At 39.1% G+C, this 23,002-nt stretch overlaps 1 protein-coding gene across 1 annotated transcript; it reads left to right on the plus strand.

Moving 5' to 3' along the window:
• The first annotated feature begins 4,313 nt into the window (after positions 1 to 4,313).
• kif4 (kinesin family member 4) lies at positions 4,314 to 20,074 on the plus strand. The gene is made up of 31 exons (XM_080041604.1): positions 4,314 to 4,452; positions 6,135 to 6,279; positions 6,459 to 6,573; positions 6,863 to 7,053; positions 7,168 to 7,257; positions 7,395 to 7,561; positions 7,918 to 8,012; positions 8,182 to 8,301; positions 8,868 to 9,043; positions 9,264 to 9,325; positions 9,444 to 9,576; positions 9,797 to 9,855; positions 9,990 to 10,095; positions 11,680 to 11,787; positions 12,041 to 12,223; positions 12,468 to 12,571; positions 12,717 to 12,861; positions 13,466 to 13,576; positions 13,676 to 13,759; positions 14,231 to 14,344; positions 15,141 to 15,299; positions 15,421 to 15,518; positions 16,079 to 16,208; positions 16,388 to 16,558; positions 16,651 to 16,770; positions 16,894 to 16,971; positions 17,229 to 17,330; positions 17,633 to 17,800; positions 17,942 to 18,067; positions 18,521 to 18,637; positions 19,095 to 20,074. The coding sequence occupies exons 2-31, from the start codon at positions 6,157 to 6,159 to the stop codon at positions 19,293 to 19,295; spliced, it is 3,756 nt and encodes a 1,251-aa protein (XP_079897730.1). The 5' UTR covers positions 4,314 to 4,452; positions 6,135 to 6,156; the 3' UTR covers positions 19,296 to 20,074.
• Positions 20,075 to 23,002: the final 2,928 nt, after the last annotated feature.

A 23,002-nucleotide genomic window follows, 5' to 3' on the forward strand; every position in this document is an offset into this window, starting at 1 on the left:
CACTGACTCATGATGTTCTGACTCTGATGTGCTAGGGGATAAGAAAAAACACTGTATTCCTGACAGAGTGAAGTATTGCCTGCAGTTGCAGGAGACCTTGATCTCTGAAGCTAAATAAACTAGACATTTGAATTATAAAATTAATTTGAGGGTGTATTTTTTTTCATCACCCTCCATGCATGCATTGAAAATGTGAAATCACTACCTGAGCCTATGCTACATTAACCACATTGCACCTAATTAAAGCAATATGTGAAAGACAACAGCGGGATGTATGATAGAGTCAAGTGTAGCCTGGAATAATTATCCTTTGTGCTATTTTGCTTTATGTGTGCTGATTTGATTTTCATAACAGGTCCAGCGCCAATAGAACTGATGTAGACGTCTGCAACATAGCACTGCCAAAAAAAGTGCTTGGCTTATATTAATCTTAAAGGTTAATGTTCTTTCTATTGGTGTCTATTTGCTTTGTCTTTACCCCCGTTTACTGTCAAGTCCAGAGTGTAACCCCTCCCACAAAGTGCCCATGTGGCTGACGCAGCATAAGGCTTCAACCTAAAATGTACTGTTAATCATTCTTGGCTGTTGTTGTGGATATTGACTGAGCATGTGGCCGGTAACAGGCCCACACTTGGCTATGGCCTGAAGTACATCTTAGGCTGAGTAGCTTTAAATTTAACAAAGGGTTTGAGTGCTATCACACTCTGAAATTAATTCCATCCACCATATTTCCTGTTTTACTGTATTTGGAAATAAATCTGAAACCTGTAGGTCTTGGCATGGTAACCGATGCCTGATTGTTTTCGACAAATGTTTGCTTGCATTCAATTTGTATCGTAAATTTAAAAAGTTTCCAGCATAACATTTCTAAACCAATCACAGCACAGCCCTTGAAAATCACTGCACCATGCACACCGTCCCCCATTTGACCGTACAAGCAATATTCATATAAGTGTTGTTGCAATGGAGATGACACTCTTATGACTTTCCTTATTTGTGTGGCAGGATGTTTATGAATAATAATATAATATTCTTAAAAGGGATGCTGTTAATAGTGTCTGTAAAATGTCGTCATTAAAGAAACCGCCAAGTCTTTTAGCATTTAGAATAGAAGTGAACCAAATAATGTAGAAAATATGCTTAGTCATGGTACTATTTAATGCGATAGGCTATAATATATTGTGTTGTTATATTCAGCACTGTAGAGCCATGAGATCTGTAGATTTATCAACTCTAATGGAGCTTCAATGGGGTATTTGATCTCGGTAATATTTCACGGATAACGTTCCGCAGCAAAACTCTCACATTCATACTACTGATTAACTGATTGTCAGCAGACAGAGTGTTATTATTATTTTAGCTGCTTTGCTTCCATTGCCGTTCTTTTGATCATAAATTACATTTTCCATGGTTAAAGGGAAAACTCCCATTCGCCTATAGAAGGTTTAGCAGTTGGGCATCAAGATGGCTTAGTGCAGCTCCATTTATGCAACCACTGGATTTTAGGCTTGGGTGATGTCATTGCAATGCAATCCAACCCACTATGATTATCTTTTGAAACTACAACAGCAAACGGGGAAGCAGATTTCATTTCCTACCATTCCCATTGGGCACTGCCGTTGAAGGTCAAGGTGGCTTTAATAAGGCCAATAGGCTGAGCTGAGTATTTGTCTGCTTTGTAATCTTCCTATTTAAAAAATAATGATCTCATTCTCTCACGATCATCATTTACATAGATGAAAGGAGAGCATGAGCCGGTATTGTTTCCATTCATTCACTGTCTGTTCTATTTTCGGGAGCAGGAACAATCTGGCATGTTGTTATTGGGCCTTGTGGTGGAATTTCCCGCAGGGACAGGACTCTTAGACTACGTGCACAATATGAATCGTGAAGACAGCGAGGGAGCCACAGACACAATAATGAAACAGAAAGTTCAGTAAAACCTCACAGTTGCTTTAAGAAAACAGAAAATACAAATAACACTGTAGGCTACTAAACCCTTGGTTGAATAGAAATGTATCTAAATGGATATTGTTTACTTATATAGCATATAATGGCCATAGTATATGGGGTTTGTTCAATATCAATGACACAATAGTCAATTCTCCAGTCGCTTTCTATAATCTCTGAATATCAAATGAAACACTTGGTTTCGGCAAATCTCACGTTTTGGTCTCCTGAAGTTTTAAGGCAGTCTGAATCTCCCCTAACTTGTATATTGTACCTCTATGATTTCACCTGCTCAGTCATGAAAGATCTGTTATCAGGATGGTTATAGAAGTGTACAACGCAGCATCAAAACATTTTGCAACAGTGCCAGTTGAATATCTGTAGTGGAGTTGACATGCACTTCTATTCACACAGTGAAAATGTGATTTTATTGTTTTGCGTGGTGGAGTTGAGCCAGACATCTTTGTGTTGGACAGGATAAGCCCTTTCAATGGTGCTTTAGTTCCCCGTTGGTGGTGGTCACAAGGTTGATGAAGGTCATGGAGTGCATAGGACCAAATTACAACAGTGCTGCGAGCGCCTGTCTCCTCTGTACATCTAAATAAACCCTCTGATGCATTGGTAGAGCAAAATTGTCATTGCAGGAGAACCATTTTGGGGAGAGTTATGGTGGAAATAATCTTTTGGAGGGATTTCTGGAAATGTGAATGCAGCTTATCCGAAGCAGGCATATGCAGTTGGAGTCCACGCTCCGCCTTCTGGCACCACGTTGCCTTCTTATAGCTCTGGATTCCCTGCAGAAACCTTGTCATCACTTTATCATGAACTCAGCTGTTTCCCCCTCTGGCTCCCAGTGTAATGACCTTTCCCTTCCAGCCAGAACAGAAGAGTCACTCCTCATTTTCCATTGTAGGCTGAAAGCTCATCTCATCAGCAGGGATGTCATGTCACCCACTCAGCCTGCCTTCTGCCATATCGTCCTGCTCTCTGTACTTGCACTCATATCGAAATGAAAAGAAAGCAAAAAAAAAATCCCTCCCGAGGTTTTTATTTCTTAACTTGGCACGACTATCTTTCACAATAATTGAGTCACATGCTGTTGGTTCTGGTGCTTACTCTCTTAATTCTGCCTTAAGGCGAGACACAGCAGTTGAATAGGGTAACAAATGTAAACTTTTATCTATCATCTTGAAACTTGGCCAGCTGATTACTGAAAATTAAAACAATCCTTATTTGTATTACATCTTTTCACAAAATGTCTGAATCAATCTACAAATTTGTCATTATATCTAACTCATTATGTGTAAATATACCATCCCTTTTTGAAACCAATAATATATTGGAGAAAGCCAAAGTTAAAATCTTTATCACATTTTTTACAACAGCTTCTCTACTTACACTCATCTCAAAATGAAAATAAAGTAAAGAATCCCTCCTGAGGTTTTTATTTATTACCTTGGCCTACTATCTTTCATAATAATTGAGTCAGATGCATGCTGTTGTTCCTGATGCATATCTGTCTTCCTAATTTTTTTAAATATTTGTCATGTAGGAATATAGGAGTATGTATTCTGTAATTGCCAGTTGTCAATAACCAAGGGGAACATCAGTGATTCCCCTCCTGAGTTCCCTCTGCCGTAGAATTCAGTTCATTTTTGTTAAGAAGGATATTTTAGCATTCAAGTCACCATAGAGAGTTTAATTAGGTTTGCCCTGCCAGCCTTGATATTCTACAAACACAAAATCACCACAGAAATCCATTTACTTATTTATTGTTTCATTTGATTAACAACATAATATGCACTGAAATTGTATCACTCTCACAGCCATGCAAAGTAGCCTATTGCCACGTTGCTCATGAAACATTCATTGCTATATTATTGGATACGCGCCTATAGCTTATTGATTTGTTTCAAATGTCTAAATTAACTATTTGAGATGTTCAAACTCAATCTCTTGATGTTTCTTTTTTTTACTGTCTGCTCTTTTCAAATATCCAGTAGCCTAGGCTATTCTTCTTTTCTCTAATATAAATGTGGTATCTTTGTATTCAATACCAATGTGCAACACATGAATAAATTAGAAACTGCGAGTGTGCTTCACGTGTTTAAAGGTGAAGGAAGGGGGGAATGTTTTTTTTATTTTATTTTTTTATTTTTTTTACTATATTTCCCGAATGCTGTGCCTTTTCTTTTACCCTGTAGGGGTCAGTGACGCCGCCGAGTTGTGTCGACTCTGCCGTGAAACTACGAGTAGAAGAAGGAGGAGGAGGAGGAGCTGCGTGTTTGAAACTGGCGGGCAGTAACCTAACTACATTCAGCTCAGAGAGAAAGACTATCTACACTGGCAAAGGGAAACAAATTATTCAAGTGAGCTGTAACAAGTGACATTCAACATTTTGCATTTTTATCAAGAGTGTCCGAAATTAGTGTTGTCCTGCCAAAGCCGCTGAATGCAGTTTTAGTGATAATACACTTTGGTACTGGAGGATACGTGAAAAAGGTAACGAGAATATCAGCGTATTGCTAACAACTGCAGCTAGCTAGCTAGTTAACGGTAAACTTCAAAGTGTAATTAATTATTGTACATCAACCGGGTTGATTAGGGTTCGTTTACCCACTGTAATGTTTTCTGTCTAAGGAGATGCACTGTAACAACCGATAAGCATACAGTCGGAAACTTGTTTTGCATCGCGTCCTCGTTGAAACAAACAATATGGTTAACTGTATGAAGGTATGAATAGTGTAGACGGAGTCTGTGACTGACGTTTCTCTTAAATAAACAATCCAGCCTTAAAGAATATTTCTATATTAACTAAAGCTCATTGCTATTCAAGTAAAGTTTATGATGTCATTGTCATCATATCATGGAGCTGCTCCGCACCACACACAGTAAATATTAGGAATGGACACTAACAACACCCATAGTGATTTTACTGAGACACTCCCAAATTAAAATTATTCTTGTGTAAACTCTTAAACTAGAATTTATAATTGTGTTCAGTCACAGTGCACTAACTATACATATTGTTTTGTTGTTGACGTTATTAAATGTTTAGACAGTTAGCCACATGTGTAACTGACTTTACCTTGTGCTTGAAATTGATAGCACAGTGACATTTCTGTTTTAGGGTATTTTTTCTGTTTCATTTCAGTTCTATAAGCATGGCCCCTTTGGTAATGAGTTGGTATACATGGCTCTCAAGTTACATATAGTTTTATTGGGTGTCAAGAGTTTACTATAAACAACAGTGACATACACAAGATATTGGTGTTGTTTTTCATTCCCAGTGTGTTCTCTGAGCACATTTTGATGAGATTACCGAATATTGATGTCAAAGTAATGGACAGATGTCACACCAATGCATGTAAATCTAAACCATTTAACCATAATGTACCAAGTTCAGAAAAACTCAGTAGGGTTTATCATTTCATATTGTGGTGTTATATTGGGAGGGCTCCCATGGTCATGAAATCCCTGGAAAAGTCCTGTTTTCCAGGCCTGGAATGGTTTGGAATGAACTTAATGTTTTGGAAAAGTTTTGAATTATCCCTTATTTTCTCTACATGTTCATAGAAATCCCCAAACATGTCTCACGTTATGTGAAATAGTCTGTGAATTCCTATTGTTAAAAATCTGGTGCGATGGTTTAACGTTGACTACGTACTACATATTAGGATGCAGCTAGTTGGCAGTTTTTCTGAATAGAGCGAGTAAAGTTACAACAATTGAACGACAAATGTAACACATGGCTCAAGAGAAACTCAAGTGGAGCATCATTATTGAGCAATATGATTGTGAAACAGGCCTACATAAAGTTATGGAAATTGGGTAAAATGTCATGAAAGTGTTTTGAAAATTGATGGTTAAAATGAACCCTCACCTTGTATTTAACAGTAAAACACGCATCACGTTTAATACATTTAGTTTGTTTTGTAATAATTCAGCATCAACTACTGTCATCTAGATCATTTCTGAAAAGTGTCTCTTAAGTCCTTCTCCAGTATAGATGCAATGAATCCATGTCATAACGGTTTCACAATGTTTTTATTGCTTTATCATTGCAGCTCAACAAACTGCCACCACAGTTAGCCTCAACTCTGTTTACTTCCTATGTTATCTATCCATGACCTGACATTATCTTGCCATATTAATGGACTGCTGTTAACCTACTCTGTTTGTAGGTGTAAATTGGAGTCTTGCATCATGACACATGAGGATGCTAAGGTGATCCCGGTGCGGGTTGCCTTGCGATGTCGTCCATTGGTACCCAAAGAAATCAACGAAGGATGCCAGGGCTGTCTCACGTTTGTGCCTGGGGAGCAACAGGTTTGTGCTTATCAACCGTTCAGGAAAATGCCCTGTTTTTCCTCCTAATTCCTGTTTTTTTAATGTTTGTTGTACGATTGTAAGCATGTGGATATAATGTGTTTGTGATTTTTAATCTTATGCTGCTGCACTAATTAAGCATTATATGTTTTGAAAAACAATTGTTGTTTGTTTTACAGGTGATTGTTGGCACGGAGAAAGCATTCACCTATGATTATGTATTCGATTCTACTGCTGAACAAGAAGAAGTCTTCAATACGGCGGTGTCCTCCCTATTGAGTGGGCTTTTCAAAGGTAGCTAGCTTTAGCTTTTATTATGAGATGATACATTGACTTCAGCAACAAACAAAAAATGTTTGGGGGGATTTTACCCCTTTCCTGGGAGCTGACAGTGCAGGTTCTGCAACACTAGAACAGTTTGGGATTCATGGTTTTGCTAGAGAACTTCAGAGGACTGTTCTTCAAATGAGTTGCACACAAATGCAAATCACATTAATAGCTACATTGTGATATATCGCATATATTTATAGATTTTCTTAGCTTTTGAATAATTGACATGCTCACTGAATTGCCCTTTGTGTAGGCTACCATGCCACAGTTCTTGCGTACGGACAGACGGGATCAGGGAAGACCTTTTCCATGGGAGGAACATACACATCAGCCCAAGAGAATGATGCTTCAGTGGGAGTTATTCCACGCGTTATCAAACAGATCTTTGAGGAAAGGGAGAAGAAGACCGACTGTGATTTCACTCTGACAGTATCTTACCTGGAGGTCTGTGGACATGTTTACACCTTGTCGATCATTTGTTTATCTCGCAAATGCTACTTTATTGCACGATGGCCTTTTTAAGGTAACGTAGTTAAGCTTTTTCCTTTTCAATTGCAGATTTATAATGAAGATATATTGGACTTGCTGTGTTCAAACAAAGATAAACCTGGCCTCAGCATTCGGGAAGACCCTAAAGAAGGCATCAAGGTGAGTGACTGATGTTTTTAATAGAACGAAGCACATATCGTCATGATTCTTTGGAACTTATATAAAGATAGACCTCTCATCCTTTATTCCTAAGTGACGTTTTTAGAATTTGTTTTGGAAAATGTCCTGTTTTCCAGATTGTGGGTTTAACTGAGAGGCAGGTGTTCTCTGCCATGGAGATGGTGGGATGCCTGGAACTCGGAAATTCAGCTCGCACCGTGGGCTGCACAGCCATGAACGCCGCTTCCTCGCGCTCTCATGCCATCTTCACCATCGCACTGGAGCAGCGCAGAGGGACAGACAAGTCAGTTTGGGCTTTTCTCTCATTATAATTTTAGCTAGTACGTGTCCCCTTCATCCTTAACATGCAACACATAGAAAAACCCTAACAATGGCACACAGTGACAGTGCTTGTTAAAAAGGCTTGAAAGAAATCTGCAGTTAATACACAGCCTAGGCTAAATGGTATGTAAACAAAGGGAGCACAACGTAGCTAGCAACAGGCACATTTACGGAGCCTAGGCTGTGTATTAACACTGATTGCTGTTGTTTTTCATGAATATACCAAACGCTATTGCCATACACATAGCAACATTATGAAGACGTGATCTTCTACAAGCAGAATATTTGTGATTTTCTTTGTCTCTTTTCTTTTTGCAGAGTGGACTCAGTTGTTTCAAAGCTGCACCTTGTGGATCTGGCTGGTTCAGAAAGACAGAAGAAAACCAAAGCGGAGGGAGATCGTTTGAAGGAAGGTAAACAAAACATGTCTGTCTTCAGATCGACTCGGTTAAGAGTTGTCAACCCTCCATTTGTAATTCTCACATGATATCTGGAGTAGAATAACATCTTTGTGTAGCCTCTTTGTATTGTGAAATTGCTAACGGCATGTTCTGTTTTGATGCTTTTCATTTTCACCTCCAGGCATCAGCATCAATCGCGGCCTTTTGTCTTTGGGAAATGTGATCAGTGCTTTGGGGGATGAAAGCAAGAAACACAATTTTGTTCCTTACAGAGACTCCAAGCTCACCCGCCTGCTACAAAGTAAGCTTTGATTGAGTTGTTCAAAAGTGACTCGGCTGTTATTAGGGCAGTTTCAGAAAGTATCCTCAGTTTAGCAAACTTTGCAAGAGCAAATCTTATTGGGAAGGCATACAGTAGGCATCATGCTGCTCTTGATTTTATTATGCCTCTGTGAAGGCCTGGAGGCATTGTGTTTTTGGGTTGTCCGTCTGTCTATCCGGGGCCATTTTGGTGAACGCAATATCTCAAAGGTCACTGTGACCTCATGCCTCCTGAACGTTTTGAGGGATTTTCCTCAAAGTTTACACTCATTTCGACACTGACTCAAAGATAAACTGAATAGAAAGATATTGTGAAATATATTGTGTAGTCACAGTGACCTTGTACCCTATATAAAATTAAAAAAAAGAAGAAAAAAAGCATTGTCTACCACCACTGGTGATGTGCAATGTGTTAGCACATGCTGAACAGGCACTTTACTTTTCATTTGTGTAACCCAAAAATGTCATCACTATTGTTCAATGTCAAAGTCAAAATGCAACAATGCAACATGGTTAATGACGGCCGTTTTCTGTTTGTTTCAACAGATTCCTTGGGAGGCAATAGCCACACTTTGATGATTGCATGTGTCAGTCCTGCAGACTCAAACATGGAGGAGACCATCAACACGCTGCGCTATGCTGACAGAGCTCGCAAGATTAAAAACAAACCTATTGTCAACATTGACCCTAGAGCTGCAGAAACTAACCGGTTGAAGCAACAGGTAGAGAAACAAAATCTCTTTTGTGTAGTTTACCTCACTGTGAGATCACAAACTGCCATTGGCTCGTTACAATGCTGCATAATTGTTCAGTTAATTGTTTACAATTTGGAAGTATTTGTTTGTATAGACTGCTGTTTAGTGTATGATAGTTACTCCTTGCTTCCTCAATCTGTAAAATGTAATAAACATCCCAAATGTCTTGATTCACACACTTGTTTAGGTTCAGGAGCTGCAGGTGATGTTACTTCATGCCCGTGGCGGAGTAGCTCCAGTGCTCTCTGGGTAAGCCATTACATTTCCCAATAAAGCGGTTTGGGACCAGGATGACACATAAATGCAACCCGGAAACATATTGCCCTTGACAAAAGGCCATTGAGGTGATTCAGTGGTTCTGTTACAGGCCAGAGTCGACGGAGAAAGTGACTAAACTGGTGGAAAGGAACCGCGCTCTACAGGACCAGAACAATAAGCTGAGCAAGGAGCTGAGCGAGTCAGCCGGACAGACCGCCTTCATGTTTGAGAGGATCATTATGGTGAGCCCAACCTAAGCGACTTCTACTCATTCTTATTGATTATTCTGCACACAGTCTATGTTGAAAGCTGATGGGTAAACTGTTACTGCCATACTTCCCATGGGTGGATGAGAGCCAACACTATTTACGTTGCCATTCAAATAAAAAATGAAATGGTATAAAATGCCCTCTCGCTGACTTCCAATCATGTTTATTTAATTGTGTTTGTTTTATTTTATAGACAGAACAAGCAAACGAGAGACTCCAAAGCAAACTGGAACAGCTGAGGCACCATGCAGCGTAAGTTGACAAAGACCTGAATCCAGTTACGCCTTGGTTTGGTTTTGAATGTGTTGATGACTTCAGCTGTGTTCAGGCCACAATGATTTAACTTGAGCCTCCATTCTTAATTTCCCTTTTTTTTTAAATTTCAGATGTACAGTGGATCTTGAGAAATTGATGGAGACACTGGAGGACCAGGAGTTAAAGGAGAACGTTGAGGTGATGAGGAACCTGCAAGACGTCATCTTGGAGCTGAAGGTACACAAGTTCCACTTCCAAAATCTGCCAAAACACGACGTGTTCTACATTAGACATTATTTTTGACTTTTTCATTGACAAAATCGATTCATTCTATCTCATGGAGCTAAAGAAGGAGTCTGTGATTCTGGAGTAGAGATAGACCGATAAATCAGTTTGGCCGTTTAATCGGGCCGGTGATTGGCATATTGACAATGACATCAGCTGATATCGGTGCTCACGAGGCTGATTTAAAAAGAAAAAATACACAAATTATGTGAGACACTGTGGACAGCCTCTTCAGATTGGCTGCTGTGGAGCAGTGTTAGCGTTTCTTTAATTTGTAACCCAAATATTTACCTAGTATTCTATCTGTATTTTCTATTTCAATAATCACAGGAGGCTGGAAAGAAACTCAGAAGTCCCTTATGACAATATTTAAGAAATCCAAAAAACAGATCCCATTTTAATTTGCTGTGATGCTGAATCAATATTTTACACAGTGGTACGCGTGGGATAAAATATTACCAACCCAGGCACCAGCTTCTCTCTCTGCTGTTTACCAGTACTTTGGGCTGGACCATTTTGTATTATATTTTGTATATTATCTTAAAGGTGCTGTAAGCGGAATGGTTCTTTTAGCTAACTTCCTGTCAGTTACTGCAGTTAGCAGTCCCCTCGCTCGTCCCTACGTCACCACATTAATGCACTGCGGTCTTCAAGCAGCAAGTTATCTAGCATCATCTCAGATCCGTAAGTGTGATAAAACATGATTAAAAACCATCAAAACAGACATTGGGAAGGATTGTTACCTGCTCCGCCATTGTAGGCGCATACACATTCACCCATCTGTTGCTCTGGCGTGCACCGGCAGTGAGACCAGACCATGGAGTGTATATACTATATATGAGTGAGACGAGTGTCGGTTTGTAGCGTTCTCTCTTCTGATTGGACAAAAATTTCGGGATCATCCAATAAGTGTATTTGCCGATTACATGCAAAGCAGCTGACTGAGAGATCGGCTTTATGAAACGCGCACATTATGTAAGTGATCACTGTATGAATAAAGAGCGATTTAACACTTATATTAACCTAAATAAACTGCTTACTTCACCTTTTAATGTTAACGGTGAAACTGAAGTTTTTAATTTATTTAATAAAGTTAGTTGAAATTAAATTTTTTACTCATTTGTTATTATTCAATTGTTTTATTTTATTAAATGCAACAAAAAAATCACTTTTTGTCAAAATCAGTTAATATCTCCTGACAATCAAGTTCCTGTCCATACTGTGTGTTTTTCCTTAAAAAAATCCAGTGTTATTACAAAGCCTAGGCTCTTTAAGCTGGTTATGTTAACAAAGGGGGCCCACTGTAGCTAGCAAACTGCTTGTTTACAGAGCTTAGGCTGTGTAATAACACAGGATTTCTTTTCAGCGCACACACAGTATGAATAGAAAGTGTATTGTGAGGTAATATTTACTGATCCAAATGACTATCCACCTTTTTAATGTGACAACCCCATAGCAAGTAGAACACATTTAAATAAGGCACTGGTGGATTTTGGAACTGTTGAATTTATTGATGTACTATTTATTGTTTCTAAGAATGAGAGCGCAGGCCTCGCTGCCTCCATCGATGCCATGGCTGCAGGAGAGGATGCTGCCGAGGCGTCTGGAAATGGCAGTAAAAATGCATCCGATGAGTCCACACCAGTACGTTGACAATTTTGTTCTCTTAACGTTAACATTAGATGATTGTTATAATCAAAAGTGTAAAAGATTTTTATTTTTATTTTTTTCATTTATACTACAGTAAACATGCACTAATTGTTGGTCTCAAGGAGTTGATGATACTCTGTTATACTGTGCATTCGTTTGAATCGAACTAGTCAAATATATCTGCTCTTGCACACAATGAACCAAATGTAAATCGAGATGTTTCCCCACCTCCTAAATCATTAAACAGGATGTCTCCGCCATTGGTGGCCAGGAGTCGCCTGAGGGCTTTACCACCCATCATGCACTGCGGCAGGCCCATCTCTCCAAGGAGCTGATTGAGTTGAACAAAGTGTTGAACTTGAAGGAGGCTTTTGTGAGGAAAATGTGCCAGAATGACACCCAGTTGGAGCCGATGCAATTCGAGCACCAGGTATGAAGATTTTATTTCCATTTGATATATTTATAATGATTTAAATGTAATTTTATCTGAAATATTGAATTAATTTTTATTTTTTATTTTTGGTAAAACCTATGATACCTATGATGATAGGTTCCTGTGAGAGTTGAAAGGTTGAGGTTTAAGCATAGTCTCTTTCTGTAATCGGATAACTATATTTTTAAATTGTTGAGTAATGATTGACAAGTTCTCATCTTCTGCTTATTTTGTCCTACAGAAAAATGTAGATACTCTCCAATCGTCGCTTGATGCGCTGGTGAAGGAGAAAGAGGATCTTATTTTGGCTCTTCAGTCTGCAAAGAAAGACACTAACCAGGCCAAGTATGAACACTAAGAGATTTTTTATTTTTTATTTTTATTTATTTTTTAATGTCCAAGACAAAAAGCTGATTTTGTAAAGTAATCTCATCTTAGCCTTCACTCCTCACACTCTCCTGCACCTGACACACACTCCACCTTCTTTTAGACTGAGTGAGCAGCGGAGGAAGAGGCTGCAGGAGCTGGAGGGCCAGCTCATAGACATGAAGAAGAAGCTTCTGGAACAGTCCAAAATGCTGAAACTCAAAGAGTCCTCTGTCCAGAAAGTTGGCAAGCTCATGAGCGAGATACAGGTACCAACAGGCTTCCTTTGCTCTTGTTTATCAGTGTGCCCCAGGGCAGCTGTGGCTACTATTGTAGTTTACCACCACCAGTATGACTGTGTGTGAATGAATGGAACCTGGAACCCTGTAAAGCGCTTTGAGTGCCTTGAAATGTGCTATATAAATCCAATCCATCATTATTTAATTCCATTAATGGTGAGGGGTGCATTTTGTATGTTAAGTGTAAACACATACTACCATTGAGGGTGCAATCCCCTGTTATAACTGTTTTCATACCGTATCATACCTTCATCATTGAATTCAGGTGTTTCGTTCAGTCCCATTGAGATGACAAATCATTAATGTTTACATCACAGTTGGTAAATGTATGTGTACGACATGGAACATGCTCATGAATACACAGTATTTAAGTCTTAACATTTAATGACCAAGTAAGTGTAAGATGCTATTGTATTATAAAATCGAATACAATACATTTTCACTTTTCTAACATAACATCATGTCTCATGAGTTAGCAAAGAGCATTGCTTAATGCTAATATCTATTATCGTACTTGTAACACACGTGAGCCACTGATGCCAAATCCAAGCTGAGTAACGGTGTGTTCTCACAGGGCATGAAGAGTCAGCGCACACAGCTGATGAAGCAGATGAGGGACGACTCTGAGAAATTCCGAACCTGGAAGAGCCAGAAGGACAGAGAGGTGCTGCAGCTAAAAGAGAAGGTGTGCAAAGACCCAGTTCTTCTTGAGACACTACACAACATTTTCTTCAACCAACGTGAACACCACTGTTTATTTTCGATATTGTCTCTTTTTCTACAGGACCGTAAACGCCAGTATGAGCTGCTTAAAATGGGAAGGGATTTCGAGAAGCAAGCCAACGTTCTGCGTCGTAAAACTGAGGAGGTGAGGCCTGTTGTCTGGGCAATTTAATTTACAGGATAATACGAGTAAATATTAAGGTTTACATGTATGAAACTGCAACTACGTACTTATTTTAAAAAATTGTCAGTTGAACTAACCTGCTTGTAAATCTTTGGAGTCACTTAACCCGTTTCTCAAATAAGTCAAGCAGTTCAGTCTGAGTAAAGGGCTTATGTTAGGACGCACTCACGCTAGGACCAGTAGCATGCCGAAAACCATACGATTTTTGTGAGACAATAGTTATATGGAGTCAATATAAATCAATATTTTAATCCAACAACATCGGTACATCCTTGAGCACAGTACAGAGCACTCCCACTGGTCATACGAACTAGACTTTAGGCATCAAACGTGCTTTGGACACGGTACAGATTGCCTAGTGTGAGTGCGTCCATAGACTGTTTTTTAGACTGAATTGAGTATACCTGGGACCTATTTTTTTTTTTTCTACAGGCTGCAGCTGCAAACAAGCGGTTGAAAGATGCCCTACAGAAGAGAAGTGAGGTAGGAGACAAACGCAAAGATGTCCATAACAAGGGAATGGAGTCAGCTGCTGTAAGAGTAAAGGTAGGAAAACGTGGTTCCTGGGCTTCTAGTTCTACTTCAAAGCTGGTTGTTTGTGGGGACTTTTTGCTATCATCCACCCACACACACGAATTGAAACAGATGTTAGGTTTTATTTTTTCTCAAGATGCCGATTACTGTGCTCATTTTGTGCAACAAAATCCGCCGGAAAGGGCAACGGTGTGAGTAGGTTTCCAAACACCTGTTTATCAATCCAGACATAAACCTGCATAAAAGCAAGGGTCTGGAAATGTGTTGAATTTTTGTAAACATTGAAGGTGAGAGCCTTTACCAGCAGCAGATGGAGGATGGCAGAGGAGATAAATGATGCCCCGAGGTGTTAGTCAGTTAAATGGAAAAGACCTGGAGCCTTTCCAAACAGTGGACCTCAATAGCTTTAGAGAAACTATTCATCAGTCTAAGAGTATGTATATTTATTCTAATGTATTCTGGAGCCTGTACTTGCTTGTCAATCAGGAAATCTAGTGTATGTTGGAACGTATATAAAGTAAAAAAAAAAAATCTAGGTATGGGCTTTGTTATTTAAAAATGGACTGTCTGTTAGTTGTTATAGACTTTATTATGTATGATGCGTTGTATGACTGATCGAGTACTACAAATGAAAATTGTAGTGAAGTCATTAAAAAAAAAAGATGTTGGGAGACTTGTGCTGTCACAAGAATCTGATGATTTTCCTGAACAAAAGTCATGAATGTGTAAAAATGCCCAAAACGCAATCAAACTAGACAATATGAGAATTTGCTTCCGTTTGCTGAGTGTCTTGTTCATATGTGATCAGACGTGGCTTCTCAATGAAGTGGAGGTGATGGTGAGCACAGAGGAGGCCCGGCGCCACCTCAATGACCTGCTGGATGACAGGAAGGTCCTGGCCCAGGATATCAACCAGCTCAAACAGCAGATGGAGGCCGGGGACAAACCCTCCAAAGCCAAAATGAGGGTAAAGTAGAGTGAATGCTATGTATGCACACTTCTGAGAATAATTGAGACATCCGCTATAGAACTAGACATGTTCTAAAGAGTTGGTCGTTTGATTTATTTTTTCTTGTCCTTCCATGCAGCGTCGAACCCTTCTCATCTCTGAGCTGGAGAGCCACGGCGCGGAGGAAGCGCCTCTGACCAAACAGGTGGAGAACCTGGAGACAGAGATGGGCCTGAGGTGAGTCTGAACAAGCAGCTCATCACTGACTTCAACTCTTTTATTATTAATTATGCTCATTTTCAAGATTAAAATTGTAATTTGGGTTTTCTAATAGAAACTGTTTTCAAGGTGAAGTGTCCAATAAACCTTTTATATTTCTCTTTACCATTGCTGAATCTCCTCTTTTCAGCCTCTCACTGAAACGCTCCGTTTAAGAGCCTGTCTCGTTAAGCCCCACCTATCTAAAAAGTCTGCTTTTATTGGCTGTGAATCTAACTACAGTTTGATTCAGAGGGATTTGGGGGGGGGGGTGCTTAACACAGGCTGAGGGGGGCGTGGCTTCTCCTCTTATGACATCATTAGGAGATAAATCTGAAAGAGAAGGTTTTTTCATAGTTTGGGAGTCACGATACCCACCGGGAAGCCATATTAATGTTGAAAAACCATGAAAAAGTGCATTTTGCATGAGCTTTAATATTTGGCCAGCATTCATCATGCTCATACATCAGGAAAAGACTTGATTTAGTACCTTGTAGCGGGAATTGTTCAGATTTACAAAGTGATTTGTTTCTGAACAGGAACGCCCAGATAGCTGACCTCCAGCAGAAAGTCCTTAAGGCAGATGGCGAGGGGCGTTTGAAACAGCGCATAGATGCCTTCACAAGCATAGTGGAGGCAAAGTGTGCCATTAGGGTCCTGATGGCTGAGGTGAGTTTGGGTTTCAGGTTTTGTTTTTTACTCTCAATGCACATTCATCATCATTTCTGGTATCAGTGTTAGCCAGCTTGCTACTGCTGTTACACTATTTTATACTCACACCTGTGTTTTGATTTAGCTATAGCACACTCATTTGTACTCATTTGTGTTTTATATTCCCCTTTATTTAGCTGGTGTCTGCTAAGACAGCCACTTCCAAGGTAGAGAGCGAACTTAAACAGGAGAAAGGGAACTCTCAAGACTTAAAGAAGATTGTGGTCGATGAGAGAAGTGTGATGTCAACCATGGACATGGAGCACCAGCAGCAGTTGGTGGAACTAGAGCAGAGGCATCAAGAGAAGGTGCTCATGGCTTGTACATGCATCTCTTTTTTAGAAACATGCATCTTTATGAAGTGTTCTGTTCTGTATAATTAGTGTTTGTCTTTGCACAGGTCCTTTACCTTCTTAACCAGCTCCAGAGCAAACCCATCTATGAAGAGTTGGACAAAACAAAGCAGAACGATGAGCCCAGTTCAATGGAAAAGGAGCTTCTCCAGCGCATCAAAGTCCAGGTTTGTCTCCACTCTTATATCTGAAGAGGGTTCAGTCTGACTCCGCACTTCTCGTCTTTTAAGAGAAATTGTGCAGAATTGAAATAAAAGTTAATCATGGACTTATCTGTTGCATCATTTAAGGAAGAAGAGCTTGAAAAGCTACGGGAATTAAGTGAGCAGAACCAAACACTGGTGGAGCAGAATGAGCAATACAGACAGGTGCGTTTATTGCTTTCAACATGTCGAACACTTTTGGCGTCCATTTGTTTTTATTATTTTGTTTAATTTTGATGTATGGCTTAATTATGAGGATGAATAGAACAGATCAGTTTAAATAGTCGTGACTTGTGATTCAATGCAGTGGCCATGACTGCCGGCATGAAACATTCACCATTGAACAGCACAAATGCCAGAAAACTATAAAGTGCTGCATTTATCTTTACATAAGCTGTTTTCCTTTTATTTTCTCTCCACAGAAAATCTCATTGCTCGAGCTGACGAAAGGGAAAAAAAAGCTTTTGTCTGCGACCAACATTGAAAAGAGCCCGAATGACTCATTCGAGTATGTTCCTCCAAAGGTGAGTGCTTGCAGACATTCTTCTCTCCAGTTTGTTTTTCTATTCAAAGTTTTCTCGTGAAGGTTTTCCCTATAGTCATTGAAAATGTTTTAATCGGGGCTTTTCAAACTAAAAGAAAGCACCAATGACGGATTTAATGCAGGCCAGGTCTCTTTTTGAGATGTCATGTCATTGACTTGACTCTTATCTCTTGTTCATATTGTGAAAATGAAGGATTACTCACAGGTCTGCTTCAGGGATATTTATTTTCAAATGTCCAAATGGGTTGATTTGCCTTTGCTCGTGTTCTTTCCCAACATAAGCCTAAAGGGAGACGCTTCACCACAGCTAAAGCACCACTCCACATGGCCATCAACGTTGAGGAGCTGACGTCTCCCAGTGAGGACGAGATGGACCAGGAGGAGGACGAGTGGCGTCCTGTCAAACCTGAGAAGGTCCGCAGAACCTCAAAGAAACCCAAAGCTACTGGGGTAAGACCGAGGCCGGTAATGAACCTGCATACTGAATCTGTGTGTGTATGTGGGCAATAAATGCTTTTTAGGATCAAGAGTAGTTGAGTGTCATATGATCCAAAGAAATGTCATGATGTTAAGAAGTCTCTCTTTCTTTAGTGTGCGTGTAAAGGTCGCTGCAGCAACAAGCAGTGCAGGTGCCGCAAAGGGAAGATGACGTGTGGGGAGAACTGTCAGTGTGTTCACGAGAAATGTCGAAATATGGATAATTTGGGACCCGCTGAGGTAAGTTTATCTAGTGATTTTTTTTTTTAGGGGAACTATTAAACTTAAGAAAATGGCTCGCTGCTGTGGGCATATTTGACGGTATAATGTTCTGTTTTAATGTTTCTATATCAGACATTTGATTGTCAGTGTGTGTTTTTGAAGACTCTATTGAACTTCATGGCAAACGTCAGTGTCATAACTGCACCGTATACCATTAGACTATTAATATTTATTATATCACCAATTTGTAGAATATACATTTGAAATTAATTAAGTGTAATAACCCGGCACTTGTTCAACCGATTGTTAGGTACATTTACTGTACATCTATGACGGAGTTTCTTCTGGCCAGGCAGATTTGACGCTCTCTAACAATAATACTTAGATTTGCTGTGTTTTAGGTATACATTTATGAAATGACAGTGTAGAACAATAAGTGGTTTGCAATTTTGGACGTTTTCTTCATTTCAGGATGTAAGTCGGACAGAAAATGTTTCCAAAGACTCTGCATCTCTCCAAGACCCTTCAACAGACAGCCCTGAAAACGCCACATTCTTCAAGCCGCCATCTTGTACTCCCACTAAGAAGGTAAGCTAGCTCCCTCTGAAGACCAACCAAAACAAGGAAATAATCAGCCTTGGCCTTGAGGATGAACCAGGGATCTGACGGTGGCATCTAAAAAAACATATGCATTCTACAGGGTTTGCACGGCCAGGAAATTCCTGGAAAAGTTATGAAAATTGAAAAATACCTTTTCCAGGCTTAGAAATGGTTTGGAAATTACCTGGATGGTTAGCTTACGTTTTGAATATACACACATGTTCACTAGTGTTTAAAACATGTTATATATGATTGTGAAATAGGCTATGTCATTTGGGTAAAAAGTCATGGAAAAGAAAATTGATTGGTAAAAAATGTGTGGGAACCATGATTCTAGAATTATATTCTGGCATATAGTATCTCTTCCTTCAATGCTTGGTTCCCTTAAAACCTTAAAGGATGTAAATACAAAACTACCGGGTGTTCTCTATATGCACTCTTATAGGTGATAAAAGAAATCGGCGACATGGGACATGACACGGAAGAGCTGAAGTTGGTCAGGAAACCCATCTTCGCAGAGGAGGAGGAAGAGGAGGGTGACGGGGACCAAACAACAGTCAGCTTCCTCAAGAAGAAGAAGAGAATCCTAACCAGTTTTCAGAACAGTTTTTTCTCCGGCTGCACTCCCATCAGAGAGGAGAATTAACCATCACGGAGCAGCATGGGGCTTTTTTTTATTTTACGTTAGGTGTTTGTTAGTGTTTGTTTAAATGTTTTGTTAACGTCTTTATTTTATGTGTGACAAAACTCTTGTGTACTGTAACTTGAAAGTAGCTGATGATTTTAAAACGCCTTTTTTTTTTCTGTAGCGGGACTGTGAATCACATTGAATCGTCTACTGGAATTCACAATGAAATGATCAAGAAAGCCTGTACATAGTATTTTAGTTTAACATAGTACATGATATTTCCCATATCGTAAAACTAAATGTACTTGTGTAAAATCAGTAGTTCACTAATCTACAGTCGAGTACTCTTCCACACATCATTATAACAGTTTTGGGGCCAGCAGCTTTTTAGATTTGTCACTATGCTTTTACTATCAGAGCTGAATAAAGTCTTGCAGCCAAATCCTGTTTTTAAAGAACCACAAAGTTTATATTCGTTGTCCGAGTTTGTACCAGTTTTCAATATCTCAGTGTTGCAAGTTGGAAGACAATAATTTATTTTGTTTATTAGCTTGTTATGATTAATGTTTAACTTTGCACTCACATTCATTGCTGTTTCTCAGCAGCAGTTAATCTTTGGTAAGTTTTTTTTTTTTGTCTTGGTATCTTATTTTTTGTTAATTAAAATGGAAATGTATTAAAAATAAAATAAATAATCTTAAACTGAAACATTGCATTAATATTGTGCTCATAGAAACTTGAATTCTGAGTGACTTTCGCCCCAGACTGAGATGCACTGAGTACCTGTGTATAGCAGCACACACATTTCTTTCTCACAGGTGTTTAGAGGACCAAAATAAAGATACATTCAGCAAAACGGTCACAATGTTGTTTTGTATTGTGCAATTCCTCTGCTTTAAAATATACATTTTCTCTTTTTTGTCTTCCTGTTCATTGGTTTCTGAATTTCGATTAAAAAAAAATCGCAAGTCTGAATTCAGTGCAGCTTTTTTGTTATTCTACTTACAGTCAAGTGCGAAAGTTTGTGAACCCCTTGAACATTTTGGAATTTTATTTATTTTTACCATTAATAATTCATTTTTATCAATACCAGTATTTTTTATATGAAATAGCAGGTGTTTGTTTATCAATTCAACATTTTTCTTTCCCAGAAATAAATTGTTAAAACAGATAAAACAAATTATTTGACAAATGTTGTATGATCAAAAGTTTGTGAACCCTAAGCTGCATTGCTTAAATCGAGCAAGTAAACACAATCAGATGGGCCAAATTGAGTCATGAAATGGACCAATGTAGTGAGAGATCTTTAGGGAAGAAATTGGGTGGCACTAGATACAACAGAGATCAAACCAGGTCAGTTTAGGCTCACCAAAGTGAACCCATACAGGTCAGACATGCTAAAAGGGAAACCAATCTCTGAGGATCTCAGGAATAGAGTTGTGATGCTGCACATTTGTCTGGGGACAGCTATAAATTATTTAAAAAAAAGTTTGAGCTCCATCGGTCCACCGTGAGGCAAATCATCTACAAATGGAGAGCTTTAAGAGTGCCTGAACATCTGCCTAGAAGTGGACTTCCTTCAGATGTTAAGTCACTCTTAAAGCTCTCCATTTGTAGATGATTTGCCTCACGGTGGACCGATTGAGCTCAAATTTTTTTTTATGAATTTATAACTGTCCCCAGACAAATGTGCAACATCAAAACTCTATTCCTGAGATCCTCTGAGATTTGTTTCCCTTTTAGCATGTCTGACCTGTATGGGTTCACTTTGGTGAGCCTAAACTGACCTGGTTTTATCTCTGTTTTACCTTGTGCCACCCAATTTCTTTCCTAAAGATCTCTCATTACATTGGTCTATTTCATCAACCAATTTGGCCCACCTGATTGTGTCAACCTGCTCGATTTAAGCAATGCAGCTCAGGGTTCACAAACTTTTGCACATACAACATTCGTCAAATAATTAGTTTTATCTGTTTTAACAATTGATTTCTGGAAAAGAAAAATGTTGAATTGATAAACAAACATCTGTTATTTCATATAAAAAATACTGGTATTGATAAAAATGAATTAATAATGGTTAAAATAAATAAAATTCCAAAAGGCTCAAGGGGTTCACAAACTTTCGCACTTGACTGTATATGTGCTTAATTCCTGCATCCAGAGCATAATGTGAACTAAAATACTGAACCAAAAAAGGGGACATGGAGGCAGAGGAATACATGACTTGACATATAACAGATTCAGGATGAGTAAGCAGAGGAGACAGGCACAACTAGAAAGTCATACATCTGGGAAATACTGATTATGAATGCTTCCTCCAGGAATACAAAACAATATTCATTATGTCTCAATTACATCAGGTCTCTGACAGTGGGATGAAGGGGAAATGAGTGATCGCTTCCCTTTTAATGAGAATCAGTCATTCAGCCAGGAGAGGAGGAGGCAATGACTGTTGAGGATTTTACAAAAAGCCTATGTCTACATCAAGTGGCCACTGCTCATGAGGTTTTACTTAACAAGCCAGAGGCCTGCTGCCGATGTTGCAATGCATTCTGGTCGCCAATAGAGGGAGTGAGAAGTCAGATGAAAGTCCATGTTTTTTTCTCAATGTGTCTTTCAGTATTTCTATGTCTGTATATGAGGTTGTAGATTATGGCTGAGTCGCTCTGTATCAAACAATATACACTCTCGTTTGACAGGTGTTAACTCTCCTCACCCAGAGCCCACAGGCTTTATAAAGGCTCAAACTATACATTCCCACCTTCTATTATTGTGTCAGGATCAATAAATCAAAACTGGTGCAAAAGATATTAAAGAAGATCATGTTGAACTGCAGCAACAAGGATGTCTGCGAGCAGAGCAGAGAGAAAGGCTTGATCCTCACTGGTTTGAAGCTTCACTGCATCCTCTCCTTTAGCAACAGACACAATTTCCCTTTTAGAAATGTCATAACATCTTTGTAAATCCCATTCAGTACGTGCAAACAACTCAAGTTGTATGTGTCAAAAAGAAAACTGCTAAAATTCCTTGAATTCCTTCCGTGCCTCTTTTATTTCGCCCCACAATTGCATGTTTGAGATTTAGACACATTTTCTAAGTTTGAGCTAGGGGATATTCACGTTTTCTACTTGAAATAAATACCTAGATAGATACTTGCAGTATCATGGTCTTAAGATGGGGAGCAATGCTGTACAAGTACCCATGGCAGTTGCCATGGGTATACTTGCATTAGCAGTTGGATGAAGTAAGATTAATTTTTTTTTCGTGGAACGTCTTATATTTTGTAATAATACTTTGCACTGCCGCTGGAACTTGAAAACATTTAGATATGGCCTTACAGCCCTTTCCTGACTTGTGAGCAGCCACAATGCACAGCCGCAGGTCATCAGAGAGCTCCTTTGTCTTAGCCATGACTGTCCACAAACCAACTGCAGCAGAGAGATGCTCTTTTTCACCCGTTGAGTTGATTAAAACAGTTGTTCCTAATGAATCATGGTTATTAGGATGCTTCAGAACAGCTTGGACTATTTGGAATGGTAGGCTATAGAACTTTGGATTTTCCCATAAACTGTGACAGTTTGCAAAGGGTAGCCTACGACTAATTTTGGACATGCAATTTTTTGTTCAACTGTAAACAAAAGCTGAAAAATATTTTTTTTCCATAATGATGCCTCTACATCGTCTTATTATCTTTTGGGAGCCTAGTGTCATTTCTCATCAAGAAC

This window comes from Ammodytes marinus, assembly GCF_949987685.1.
Source record: "Ammodytes marinus genome assembly, chromosome: 14".
In the NCBI taxonomy this organism is placed as follows: domain Eukaryota; kingdom Metazoa; phylum Chordata; class Actinopteri; order Uranoscopiformes; family Ammodytidae; genus Ammodytes; species Ammodytes marinus.